At 40.6% G+C, this 14,749-nt stretch overlaps 1 protein-coding gene across 4 annotated transcripts in view; it reads left to right on the top strand.

Moving 5' to 3' along the window:
* The window catches only part of plxnd1 (plexin D1), a 92,114-nt gene that overhangs the window by 28,078 nt on the left and 49,287 nt on the right, over positions 1-14,749 (top strand). For all 4 annotated transcript variants that reach the window (XM_055045994.1, XM_055045995.1, XM_055045998.1 and 1 more), the window contains exons 8-12: positions 3,068-3,167; positions 4,462-4,560; positions 6,763-6,852; positions 8,449-8,557; positions 10,520-10,677. In XM_055045994.1, the coding sequence (XP_054901969.1) occupies positions 3,068-3,167; positions 4,462-4,560; positions 6,763-6,852; positions 8,449-8,557; positions 10,520-10,677 (556 nt within the window). The remainder of the gene's footprint in view (positions 1-3,067; positions 3,168-4,461; positions 4,561-6,762; positions 6,853-8,448; positions 8,558-10,519; positions 10,678-14,749) is intronic.

A 14,749-nucleotide genomic window follows, 5' to 3' on the forward strand; every position in this document is an offset into this window, starting at 1 on the left:
GCTACCAACTCCACCACTGTGCACCCCATGCAATCTAGATCCAAATTATGAGAGACGCTTTTTATTCAGAAAATATCTGTCTACTAAAATATTCTTGTTTTGTACAGTAAATACAATCAGTTTTTACTCAGTGGTACTTTTGCCTGAACGTTCTGCATCAGCGTGACGTAGGACCTGTGGCTATGCTAAGGGATTGAAGAAGCCCAGCTTGCTTTAATAGCCATGTTCAGCTCAACTGCTTGGTCTGGTGTCTTTCATATTTTTCTTTTAATTAAGTACTTCATTAACTTACTGAGTTGCACCGTTACAAAGAAGTAATTGTGAAAGATTCACAAATGTATTGTATCTGTAGGACTAATGTAGATTTTATAAGAAAAAAGTGAAAAGATTGAGAGAATTTCACACCAAGACGGTTTTGCAGAACAGCAGATGACGTGTAAGCGCTTGAGAATTAACACAGTTGCAGTTTTAATTTATCCATATCCTAACATGGTCACAGGTTATTTATTTGGAAAGTTTGGATCTCGTGTCTGTTGCCAGGAATTCAGAATATTTTGGCCTCCACTGACTGAATGTTGTCCAATATTTTTCATTGTGTTGATTTTTTTTTTTTTCGTTTGTTGAGCCCAGAAAATTAACCAAAGTGTAATAATAAAGAAAGGTTTCATACAATGTATTTGGCTGAACGAGCCTGTTAGCTGTCCCAAATGTAATGAATCAGAAGAAATGTGTTAAAAATGAAGAAAACAGATAGTATTTACACTTCTGAGAGTCACACGGTAAAGTTCATTTATGATACAATGGTGCCAAACCAGTTTGCATGTGTGTGTTTGTCTGAGAGAGTGAGCGCTGTTTATACAGCTCTCCCTGCACACGGTTAAAGTGGTCACTGGGTAAAGTGTTAATGACAAGCAGACCGCGGCATTCCAGCGTCGCTCTGCAGCCTAGGAGGACAAACACTAAACATTCACTTCTCTCACTGCCTCAGACTTACTCTATTTTTGTTCCGTCCTCCACTTTCTTTTCATTTCACATTTTTTCTTTCTTTTGTCCTCTCCACGCTCATGTGTCTGTTGGTTAACTTGTACTCCCCTCCCTGAGAGTGAGGCCTTCTGGATGTATTTCTCTCTGACAAAGGTGTGATTGAGGATGTGTGTTTAACCGCTGTGTCCACGGAGGGACCCTGAGAGTGTGTATTTAGCGGGGTGTGTATGTGAGTGGTCATTACGAGCAGGGGTGAGCAGTTTCACAGGGTGTTTGCTGTCAGCTTTCGGTCGAGCAGAGAGAGTCTGGTGTGTATGCAAACAGTCTGTATGTAAATGTGGGTGGGTGGTGAGGTTTTTAGGTGTTTTAGTAGGACACAAAGGGAGTCGGGGAAAACTGCAGCTGATAACAGCCTGGAGGAGTCCGTCTGCTTTTAATCAGAACACACACACACACGCAGACAGTTACACATCCTCTTACACCCTCCGCCGTCTAATCTAGAGACCCCCTCAGAGTGTTGCTATCACTGGAGGCACCAGCTTTCCTAGTGTGGGACATCTGTCTCTACCCAGAGGCTACTCAAAGAGGCGGACTCCGCACACACGTTTACAGAGTACCGGTACATTTAGGTGGTTTATCTGGAAGCCACATTGTTGGCCCTTATCAGCAAACGTTCTGTTTGTTACAACTCAGAATGACAAAGAAAGGAGTTGATTTAGATGTTTTCCAGGTCTGGAGGATGGAAACAATTTCACATTTCCAGAATTTAAACAGTCTTTAATCTAAAACATCAATCCGTCCGTCTGTCCATTTATCATGCGTCCATCCATTTGTCCATCTGTCTGTCAGTTCCTCCATCCATCTTTGCAGTTATTGTATTTGCGAGTTCCTTAGTTAAAGCCAAATCTTTGACTCATTCAGAGTCGATTTTTGAAGTGATCCTTCAAAACAAGAAATTTCACTGAAAAAAATACGACACTTGTCATGAAAAATGTCAAAATACGAAGAAACCTTTTTTTTTAATGATCTCAACCGTTTTTCCAGCCTCCATGCTTGCTGTGCACACGTCAGCTGAGCCCGTGAGCATGATCTAGCAAGTGTTCTCGGTAAAGCCGCTCCATGTCGGCACCGTAAAACCTGAGCCTGATTTCACAGAAATTTAAACACATGAGATGGCATGCATACTCATGCATCATCATTTAGCAGCGAGAGAGTCTGATCTCAGCCGATTTGGCCCACCCTGACCTCTCCTCCGGCTGAGCTGCGATCGTGGAATGAGCGTGTCTGCCACTGTGACTAATCATTACTTCCTTTTATTAAACCTTCACTTTGATGCCTCCCCATTTGTTTTGCACTCCAAAATGAGTCAGAGTGGGCTTCATGCTCAACTTTTATGGGGATGATCACAGGGACATGATATGGAGGTGAAAACAAACCAGATGGAACATTTTCCCTCTGTTTTTGATTTCTGTCTCTGTATGTTAGAAAATACACAATGTATGTTGTAATACATCATATTGCTATTAAATACTAAACAAAGCCATGCGTAATTAAAAAGTAAAAGAAAATTTTATGCCAAAATGAAATATCTGAGTAGGGCGGCGTGTTGTTGGAACTATCTCCCTTTACTCTTAAACCCTAAATAAACATCCATGAAACATGAGTAGAGTTTAAAGCTGGGTAAAGTTGCAAAAGTTGCAATAATCTGATGGAGCAGTGTTCAGTAAAAAATCTGAAATAGAGTATCGGCCCCATTTGACACATTGAACAAGTTGACGATTGTGCTGCAAATCACATGTGGGTGAGAGGAAAAATATTTCAGCCTGAACACACCATCCCCACTATGAGACATGCTTTTCTTTAACTGGGTTTATTTAAAAAAAATCCTACTAAAAGATACCTGGTCAAAGAAAATGTCGCCACCAAAGACAAAATCACACTCTAATATTTTGTTAGACCACCTTTAGCTTTGATTACTGTATTTTTTTTTATCAGGCTGTATAGATTGAGGTATGTAGTTGGTACAAATGTTGAATATATAGCAATGTGTTTTGAATACTTCTCTATCTGTCTTTGCTTTCAGGTGCTTGAGCTGCCTGAGCACAAGGTGGAAGTGCTACTGGGACCAAGAGCACCACCAATGCCTCTCAAGCAAAGATGAATCAAAGCCAAATCTGCTTGAAGTGAGTAATTCTCCCTCCAATCTATCAAGCAGACAGATCCCAGGAGGAGTTCATGATATCAGTATCCAACAAGCCCAAACCTCCGACACAATCCAGACTCGGCTGTAAAAAAGAAAAGTTTTCTTTTAATAATCTGAGTCCAGACTGGTTAGGCAAGAGCAGCCATGTGGTGAATCATCATGAGGTTACAATGTCAGTGTCTCAACTACAGTGCAGAAATGTTGAAACCAGCTATGAAATCTCAAGAGGTTCTGCTTTTACAGACTCATAACAGGATAATGTGGTATTTTAAAGCTTCTCTGACCTGCTCTAAAGTTTCACTCTCTGCCAGATATTTGCGAATGAGTGAAAGAGTATATTCACTGTGCCATAACGTCTGTAAAGAACTGCTTTTATATTTTTTTGAGTGGGAGCCAATACACATAAATTTCATAGATATATATTTAGTAACACAAACCATATAAGTGCAAGAAGTGCTCTAAAACAACAAAAAAGCATATCAAATAGAGTAACACGACACGAGCGCAGAAAAGGGAACGTTGTCCATAACAAGCCCAGCCTCATTGGAAGCTATTAGCAGCCTTTTTTGGACCCTTTCCTGACAACATCAAGATTAAGTCAGCTATCAAACTATTTGTGTCGACTTTTGAGTTTTACTGCTGAGCCAAATCCCATGGCCTCCGTGGCCCCGCAGATTTCCCCTCTCTGCTCAAACTCTTTTATTATCGGGTCACATGGGAGGGGGAGGACACGGCTCTCGCTCCTCTGGTCAGCCACAGGTCTACTGGTGTTTTCCTTAAGCCTTTTATTGCTATGACTGTTTAATGATTAGTTTTATATCTCATGAGTTTTACACAGTTGGAGTAATTGAAGCATGATTGCATCTGCAAAGTAAATGGAGTAAATCTCCATCAGATTAGCATGACAGAATGGTGCTTTTTTAAAAGCTGCTTTATGTATTTAAATCATAGTTTCTGTTTAAATATGAAATAAGATTTTTATAATATGGGTCATGAGGTCATCAGGAAGTAGGTTGCCGTTTCCTGCTCTGCTCGGGGCTTCACAGCATCCGGTGGGTCTGCTTTTCTAATCCTTCATCATCTCCCTATTTGAAGCCATTGTTGTTTCCCTCAAAGGGAGACTTCACCCTCTCATTTCCTGCTTGTCCAGATAAACAGGACAGGTATTTTTGGGTGGTGGATGTATGGAAGAGGGGGCAGAGGAAACTATTGTTTTCTTTAACTCCTGTATGTCACTTCCTTCCCTCCATGAATTCCCCCGTCTCCCGCGACAGAGCGCTGCTTCCTGCCCCAGCCTGATTCCCTCTGAGGCTCCTCCATCACCTTCAGGAATGGCCCAAGACTTCACCATGAACCTGAGCAACATCCAAGGGGTACGTCAGATATCCTCCAGCCTCTGAGCGGGGCTGTCTCCAGAAACCGCATGTGGTGAATGTGATTGGAAGAAAAGAGAAGCATTCAGTGTCTTTGCTTCAAGCTGGGCTAAAACAGATGAATGTTTTTCTCTGGGTTTGGGGTCAATGGATGACTGAAACCAGTCTGGGTGTTCTACTTGTTGAGAATTCATTGACTCAACCATTATAATGTCTGGTTGCTATGACATAAAAATATAAATATTAGACTTTTTCTGCATAAAATTTGATTGTATCCTGTAACGTTCAATCAGAAAGCAAATCAATCAAAGGGAAAAGTATTAAAAAAAAAACGAATGGTGTGGTTGCACAAAATATACACAATCTTAAACTAAAATGTTGTTTCAAACATTTTTTTAATTTAGTTTCTTAAATTCACACGCTCAACAATGTTCATTTTCCTTGAAGGATTTTTCTATCATGGCTCATTTGCATCCATTAGTTACCAATATTATGTCATTGTACAAAAATATCAGTCAGGAGAAGGGTACAAAAGCAAACACTGCAGTTTAAATATGTCATGGTACGGTAAAGGCAGTAACAAATAATTCTAAAAAAATAGCAAAAACCTTTATCCAGTATTGGTGAATAGAGAAGCTGCAACTATCAATGTTGACTTAGCTACTGCAATTTCTGGTAGGTGCAGGTTATGTTTAACATGTGATAGCAATATTGTGGATTCTCCATTTGTCTAAAATAAGTCATAACTTTAAAAGACAGATGCATTTTTATCCAAAAGAATCTTCCAGATTACATCGACCTGCAGATGAGCCTGAATGCAGATATTACCTTAATAAAGTGTCAATGTTTGCACACTTAGCAACCGGGTTCTTGTAGCTTTTTGTTTTGGACACCATTCCCTCCAACAGATTTGTCTTTTCACTGGAATTGCACAGGATAAATGTCACACTTTTTGTGGAAAATCTATGATCTGAGTTTTGAGAATCACTGTAAGAGATGAAGAGTTCCTCAGCTGTTTGGGCATGCTCAGCCTCCGGTGTCCAACCATGATGAGTTGTGTCTTTGTCAGCACACTGTACAGCGTGTGCATTCAGCCCGAGGCAGCAACCCTCAGTGCAGGAGCTTAATTTTGCTCTTGTTCATTTTCATCCAGGCAGTCCTTTCAGATCACTGGTTAAAACTCCCATTCATGTAGTTAATCTGCACCGAGGGGCTTCTGAAGCTGACGCTGCACCAATGAGGATGAGGACACAACTCCAAGATCTGCTCAAAATGCCAGTGCTGACTGGTTGCCGGGCGTAGCCGGTCACACTCTTAACCCCGGCTGGCCTCTCACGTTGTCTTTCTGGTGTGTTGCTATGGTGACAGACATTAAGTCACACACAGACTTCTTCAGGATAGCTGTTCATGCTCTTCTTCATTATGAAAGTTTATACAGACTGACATTGTTTGATCAATGTCTTCATCTCGGACAAGTCAGCAGAGCAGGAAATGCGCTGCCAATCAAATTTAGCCGGTGCTTAGATCCTCCGGGATCTTTCTTTTGAATTCCCACGCTTTCACCACAGAGAAAAAAATAAATTCAGAACAAGTTTCTCATCTTTTACATCCCATCTCTGACTGACTCACAGGGAAATTTTCACAGTAGCACAGAAAAACCAAGAACCGTGTAGCTGCCATAAATATTAGCCGTCTCCGGTGTCAGAAAGCGCCGTGAAATAGCAGCGTCCTGGAGAGGCCGATCAAAGTAGACCCATTTAAGCCGGCCGGATTCACAGACAAATGACTTCTTCCACTTTAAGCACTTATCGTCTGCTGCTCTTACCTGTCTCTGCTTCTCCATGGTCTCAGATATCCCCGCTCCGGAGAACTCAGGGCACTTATTTTGTGGAGAAATAAATTCACACTCATTATTCTGACTCCCAGATGAGCTGCCGAGGTGTGGGAGTCCAGATGTTTATGAATATGAAATCTGAAAGTCTTTTTCTGGCAAGCTCAGTTAATATGGGATTAATTTTATTTTCATTTTCCTGGTTGCCTTCTCAAGGTGGATGATTGTTGCCAGAAATTAAGATTCTGTGCATTTGTTTCATCCATTTTTTTTTTCTTTTCAAATCTTGAGAGCCACGTAGTATCACATTTTTCTTCGCCGTTGTTTTCTAAATATTCCATATCGTTTAAAGTAAGTGTCTTGCTCAACAGACGGAGAAGCTTGAGTGTGACTTTGGAACAGAACGGCGCTATGCGGCCATATGGCTGGACAACTCAACTGTCAAGTGCAGTGGGGTGACTGTGAGTACGGACAATAACCTTCCAGAAATAACCAGTGAGGCAATTTGTTTCATCCACTGCTTTACTGAGCTCACTCTTGTTATGCTTAAAGCTTGTTTGTCAGCTGTTTTTAATAATAACTTTCCCTTGTTTATGAGCTAACAAGAGACCCATTATCACAGCGCTGACCACATTTATTGGCAACCCTGGAAAAGATGAGGAATTGCAAAAGCATATTACACTAAAATATCTTAAAAAAACAAACAAATCTAACCTGAAATGTGTGCACACTTATCAAGTTTTAAAAAAATCAAATTTTAAGGAATTGTTAGGAACAAAATCTGAAGTCGCACAATTATTAGTTTCTGTGCTTTTATTATTTTGTATGATCCACATTTGCCAGTGGATCATCCCATCCTTTTTCCTTTAGTTTGGGATATAGTCTTGTAATAAGAGATTTTACAGTCTCACTTAGAGAAAGAGATACCATTACTCTCAATACGATTTCTAAAGATATTCTGAAGTTCTGTATTGTCAACCTGTTTAAAGACCCACCAAGGACCAACGTTATGCTCAATTCCATCACAGGGCATCAGATTTTTATTTAAATCTTCTGGTTTTTGAACATGTTAACTGGTAAAGCATTGAAGTCTTTGTTGACGTGACAAATATAATGATAGACAAATGGTTTTTCATTACCTTTTAAGAGCCAATAATGACCCATGGGTAGTTTATTGATCTCCAGATACTAGTATGTATCTGGAGATCACCGGATACGTATTGGGAGTGTTCTGGTATTTCAAAGCGTTCATGAAGTTATGAACTCCAACAAGGTTCCAAGAACCTTTGGAAGAAAGATAGACCCACAGCATTATTAGTCCTCTACCATACTAAAAATGACCATGAAGAATTTTTTTTTTTCAAATATTCATCCATTGTTGCACACTAAACATACCTAAAGTATCTGTTGTTGAGAGTGAATATTAGTCCGTTCTAATCAAGACTCACAATTCTTGCAGCATATATTAAAAATCCAATGTTTGTTATACTCCAACAGAAGCTGTGTTTTTATAGTATGACTCAAATATCGATTGGCTCACAGACAGCATCTAATAGTTCTTTCTGAGACTTCACTCCAAGATATTATTACTCTTGGTGCAAAAGTAAAATTAGTGGATTATTTTGTGGTTCCAAAATAAATAACAGATCTTTGCAGCGTAGAAACTCTGATCAGCCTGAGAAGGTATAAATAATGTGAAAGCTTAATTTACATAAATTTTGTTAACTTTAAATCAGTTGTTTCATTAAAGAAAATAATTTTCTAACATGGATTTACCCCACCCAATTGAATGAATTATAGTCAAATTAAAGATTTGATTTATTAAAATATTCATTGTGACATTATGCAGTGCAATACTCCATTCCCAATGCACTAAATCCATCTAAAAAGGCTTTTAGATGGATCCATCTAAAAATGCTTTTAGGTGGATTTAGTGGTGCCAATAAATGTGGCTCCCGCTGTATGTGGGGCAACAGTAAGAAGAAGCAGAATGGATATAACACAGAGTCCAAGCACACAATGTTTTGCTGATATTACCTTCCTCTTTGCTCATTTAGTTGTTCACCAATCAGAGGAGTCAGATTTTCCACCTCAGCCTCAGGAGAGCAGGATACTTCATCAGTCAGAGGGAGGATATATTCCTTGACAGCCCTCAGCCCATGAAAGGTGAGACATAAAACCTATGATTAGACAGACATGCAAAAAGAATGAAAAACTCAGTCTGGTGCTATGCTGAGAGCCTTCTCTTCTTCTGAACTTTAAAGGGAAAAAAACAACCAAAAAAAAAACAAAAAAACATGACACCGATGAGACTGCATTCCTGACGAGATGGGTGGATTTGATTGACCCTGTTGAAAAATAAAGAAATACTTACAGGGATAGACAGTGTCAGACTGCCTTTCACTTTTAATGATAGCAGTTTGTGTATTCCAACACATAATTTGCCAACAACCAGCAATTTACCATAATGTTATATTCTGCTAACGCCTAATTACACATAATAATTACAGAACATGGGGGAGCTGCAATTGAAGGTGTTATCATTGCCTCTTAGAAGCAATGTCCAAACCTATTGTCGCAAATACAATTTGAGCTCCATGACAACAGCGAGATGATGAGAGGCGGCTTGCGTTGTTGAACTTGGCATATTGTCTTGCGGAGCCGCTCCAAGCCAGTTGTTTGCTTGTCCCGGTCCCAGATGTGACGTTTGCAGTCCATGTGAGCAACAGCCCTGGCCCGCTGCCAGACATTCTGCTTAACAGGCACCTCGTCGCAGCATGCAAAGTCATCACATTTTAAAATGACACACACTTTATCACATACATACAGATGCGTGCAGACTAATGTGCACACAGTCGTGCAGATGTGCATGCAGTAATACAAATGGGACGTCTCGCTGGGAGGCACTTTGGAACACGAACATAATCATCTGTTTTCCCTGGCTTTGTTCTCATCCTCTCTGGTTTTTTTTTTCTTTTTTCCCTGGTTTATTTTTGTAACCATGAATATATCACCCTCCAAATGTTTATTCTGCTTATTTAGAGCATGCAGCCCATATGGTTCATGTAAGCTGTGGAGGATTTTAACAGCGTACCTTCGGCTGACCATTCAAGGCCAACACAGCAAACAGATGCTTTTTCAGGCGGGGGGACAAGTACTCCAATTATTTATTTCAGTAAAAGTACCAATGCAGCAGCCTAAAAAGACTCAGATTGATTACATGCTAAATATATTGCAAATATAGGTCATGCATGAAATGAGACAAAGCATCAGCAGTAACATTTAATTACACTGGGCGCTGCTTTTTGTAGAACATGATGAGCCTAAAAATAGTTTAGACTACTGTCCTAATGTTTGCAATTTCCACAAATTAGCTTACGGAGCTGCTTGCACCCATCCGTGCGTTATTGTCACCGAAAAAGTACTTTGTAGGCATTTTTTCCAGTAGATGCGATTGAGAATGATAATACTTTTCAAAGAGAGTCTGTTACCATCAATTTTCTGGTCTCACCTCTAATTTTTAGTTAGATTCCGGTCAGGACTTTGAGTGAGCCGTTCCGACACACAAGTGAGATTTGATGGGAACGTTGTTGCTCTGGCTGCATGTTTATGGTTGTCCACACTTTTCAGATTTTGTTGTACTATTTTCCAGAAAAATTGTCAAAAACTGCAACCCTATTTTATCTTTTTATCATTGTTACTTACTAATGCTGACCACATGTGACAAACTCAAGGTCTGGGGGCCAAATCTGGCACGGCATAACTTTTTTATGGGGCACTCTTGTCTCGGGAGTGCCCCATAAAAATCCCCTTAAAACATTTGTGTCCTTAAATATTTTATCAAATCAAATCAGTTTTTATATACATTCTGCAAAGATGCATTCACTGAATGGAAAGAAATCTGGTTATTAATATTGTTTTACATTTTATCAATATATTCTGCCATAACCATGGGCCACATCCAACAGATGAAGACACTCATGAACGTCATATGACTCAAGATGAAAATGGGTTTGACACCCCTCATCTCGAAAAAGATACTAAAAATAATCTTCATGCTATTGTCTGAATAATGTCTTCCTGTCTCTGTCTCTCCCCTCTCCCCTCTTTCCTCCCAACTCCCTCTAGTGGAGGTGTACAACTGTGGAGTGGGAAGTTCAGACTGCTCCCAGTGCTGGGGCCGTGAGGATCAGGGACACCTCTGTGGATGGTGTGAAAACAGCTGCAGGCCGAGGGATGACTGCCAGCCAGACAGGGATGTGTGTCCTGCTCCTGAGATCCACAAGGTAGAATCCTTGCATTCAACATTCAACCTTCTCCTCTTCCTCTGTTTCTCTGTGGCCTCCATCCTCAGTTTTGTTTCGCTGAATCATGAGGTCACTCACATGGTTCTTTATGTCCAGTGTCAGCTGCTGAAGGCCTGTTTGGACCGATTCTTAATGAAACAGTTCATTCTGCAACAACACCAACACTCATGCAGCCACAGCCCACATGGGACATAGCGGAGAGAATCTGTGAGCCATCAGGAGGGCATGGGAACACCTCCCTCCCTTTAAAACATCAACATGTGTGTGTTTAATCTGTGTGGATTGGGAGCTGTAAGTGTAAAAGCCTTCATGTGAAAGAAACCACAGAAGCTAGAATAAGCTCTCATGAGAGATCTTTTTGACGTTCAATCATAACAGGAACAAAACCACTCTGTTAAAAAAAAAAAAAGAATTAAGGGTCATTTATCTAACAAAGATCTGATTGCGGTTGTGTCATCGTCATCTCTAAAAGGGTGCCCTCCCTCAAATGCTTCTTTGCGGCTCAGACGGGTGATCATATTTATTTGTTTGCCTAACTGTAGTGGAAGCGCTTTCAGTCTCATCCCTGAAGTCTGTTTTCTGCAGCTTATATCGGCGCAGCCACGGTAGGCGGTCATGGGAAGCACGGCTCACATGAGAGCCAGTCGGCCTGAACTTCCTGTAGATAAAACCTGGTCAGCCCAGGAGAATAAGCAAAGCAGAACAAAGCAGCCAAATACACACACACACACACATGCACGCACACGCACGCACACCAAACTCCTTCACTTATACACACACATAAGCCCACAATCTGTCACACAAACTGGCCATATTGAAGCATTCATGATTATCCTTCATTCTTTGTAGCTGTCAGCATACTGTGACTAACAGGATGCTCTTTGAGAGCCTAACTCATATGGACTTCTTACGTGACTGAAGTTAGCTGGGCAGAGATGTGTGTGGGTAGTCTATTGTTGCACGGCTCTCTTGCACACGCCCGCACACACTCATTGGTTCTCGCAGGAGTAAGGATTGTGGGGCTGTGGTTCACTCGGGTGTGTGATGCAATGCTTTGGCAGCCGTGTTTTCTCAGAGAATCCGCAGGGGTTAAAGCCCAAGTACTCCAACTTACTGAAACCAGATCCCATCTCCCTCAACACACACACAAAATCAGACAGCAGCAGCTCTTTGTTATACAATCGTGCTGTGGCTATGGTAATGAAACATGTTTGTCTTCGCTCTCCCGTGTCACATGTAATCTCTGTCATGAGATACAGGTGCCAAAATATCAATATTAAACAGAGGACTTCATTATTCGCTAAAGTTTTCCACCTACACCTACATCTAATTATGAAAAATGCTTTCTGTTTCATGTGCCGGTCTCAGACAAAGGAGAAATTTATTATCTCCCTGGGGTCTTTGTTCCCCTGTTATGTGTAGGCCAGTTCATCGCTAAAAGAAAACACACTTTGGCATCCAAAACAGGAACTGACAACATGGTTTACCCACAACATGTAAAGAAAAAAGAACAGAAGGACCTGGCTCATAGAGGAAAGAGGATGTGGAAAGGCCTGGACAGAGAAAAGGGTGGGGAGTGCTACATTTACAGCAAGGAGCTTTTTTCCTGTTTTTGTCTTTGTGTCTTCCTTGATTAGAGTGTTGCAGAGGAACTGGACTGACAGGAGGAGGATGAAAGCTATGGCGACAACAGACAAAATAAACAAAAGGAAAGCATATGTTTCAGGGCAGGTTGGATACAATACAGTGTGATGGAAAAGTTTAGACCCCTAAAGCTTGTTCAAGTTTTGCCACATTGCATCCCTTAGATGTTGTAATGTTGGGTTGGAATGACTTTGAGTTTTTAAAAAATCTAAATCTACAACTTGGAGGTGCTTTCGTAAGCCAAACAATCCGCATGGCATGATGCTGACACCACCATGTTTCACAGTGGCAATGGTGTTTTCATGGTGATGTGCAGTGTAAGGGTGCAGTGGATTTTATTTAAGGGTTTCAAAGTAAAGCACCACATGGAACCTTAATGATAAATACATTGACGTTTGTGGTTTGAACATGACAGAATGTTTGATTTTGAATACTTGTTCAAGACAGTCTAGATGTTTGTACTCTGCTTATAGAACATGTTATACTGAGGTATAATTTACTGTTCATATGTGTTTAATCGCTCAGGAATTGGGTCTGGGAGCTCTTACAGACACAAACCCCCACCCTCCAATCTCTCTGGAGACCTGGCAGAGTTTGCGCTGTAAATCAAGACTCGCAGACCCGTAAGAGGTGTAAATGAATAGCAGAGCAGGCTGATGTTAATGTTAATTCCCAAAGGCACCACACAGGCACACTGGGTGCTCCAAGATGCGTTCTGATAATAAATAGCTGCTTTTCTGTGTTTTGTCTGAAATGCTCGAGAGCTTGCGCAACCGCGGTTGCCGATTTATTAATGTGCTCCCTATATGTGTATGAAAAGGGAGTTATATCTTATGTCAGCTGAGTAAGTAAACACAGCATTGTCCCACATCTGCAAAAACATTAAGATATCAAATAAACATCAGAATGACTTCTTGAGGAACGACATATGCTAAAAATTGCATAAAGTAAAAGATTTTAGCATGTGTAAATTCTGAGAAATGTAACATGCATTTTCTAGTCAGTCGCCCCTGAAGCACATAAATATTAGCTCTGCTAAGCACAGCAGCAACACAGTATTTCATGGAAGCCAATGCTAAAGTTCTAACTTCAGCCCTTGCAAGACTACAATCCTCAAATACGTTTTTTTACTTGTTCTATAATGCCCTTACATGTAGTATCTACGTATCTACATTTTGTATTTTGTTCTTCACTGTGTGTGAAAAAAGAGAATGTGAGTAGAGGCAGCAGAAATAAGCAGTCTTCACCCACTTCAAAATAAAAGCATGAATATAAAGTAATCGATGAAGAGTTCTTAACAGACAATGATCAAAACCTCAACACAGATGTCAAACTTTATACATCAGAAAGTTTACAAATCAGCCAAGCTAATTAGTAGATTAGACTTTCAAAACGAATTCAGGCGAAACTAAAAGCATGAAACGTTTTCAAAGTTAGCAAAGATGCCAAAGCATGGTCACTTATAGCAAGATGCTATAAGTGACCAAACAATAACCTGTTTGTTTGTTAATCTCAGTTTAAATGGAGGTGTTTTGTGAAACTTAGAGGTTTAATACAGCACACATGTTGAAGAAATTCTGACATTTTTTGTCCACATACAAAACACTATTTGTGGTAGAAAACTAATGCTGCATATCACCCTGAAATACTATTGCTCCTTGGAAAGTTAGTAGTGGAAGCATCATGCTGAGGGAATGCCTTTCTTCAGTTGAGACGAGGAAGCCGGTCAAAGTTGATGAAAGATGGATGGAGCTGCAGTACGTGACAAAAAAAACTTAGAGTGGAGGACAATGAACTTGAGGCTGGTGAAATCGTACCCAAAAACATTTATTTAGCGACTCCCTTCCAACGTGCTTCCACTGCAGTACTTTGTGTTGATCCATCACAAACAATCTGTGTAAAACATGGGGAATTTACACTTTTCACGGCATTGAACAATCACGTCTACAGTTTATTTTTACTCAGACTTTAAAGACGTTCGTCCTTGCTATTTTTATTCTCACTTCCATTTTGCTGGGAAATATAGAGTTTATTCATCTGTCTGTCTGTTCTTGTGAGCTTCTGGTGGGTGTCGGAATGTAAAGGCAAACCTTGTCCTCTCACCCAGACCAAACACAAATGTTGTTTTCACTTTTCAGCACAGTTTCCGTTAGCGGTGGAGCCAGGCTAATAACACCAAGAAGGGGGTCACAGTGACCTCGCGTCGGCCTGGAGGTTATTTTGAGAAGCGCTGCCTTGCTACATACAGCCTTGCTACAGCATCGTGGATTTCTTCTGTCTTGGTCTCAGAGATGCTATCTTTAAGGCTGTTTCTCCCAGTAACTGAGGAGATGATCGTTTCCTCTCCTTTGTTCCCTCCCCATGGTTTTCCAAACGGAAAATTAAGGAAGCAGAGGCAGGGGCTGAA

The sequence above is a fragment of the Poeciliopsis prolifica genome, unplaced genomic scaffold (assembly GCF_027474105.1).
Source record: "Poeciliopsis prolifica strain line A6 unplaced genomic scaffold, Auburn_PproV2 SCAFFOLD023, whole genome shotgun sequence".
In the NCBI taxonomy this organism is placed as follows: Eukaryota; Metazoa; Chordata; class Actinopteri; order Cyprinodontiformes; family Poeciliidae; genus Poeciliopsis; species Poeciliopsis prolifica.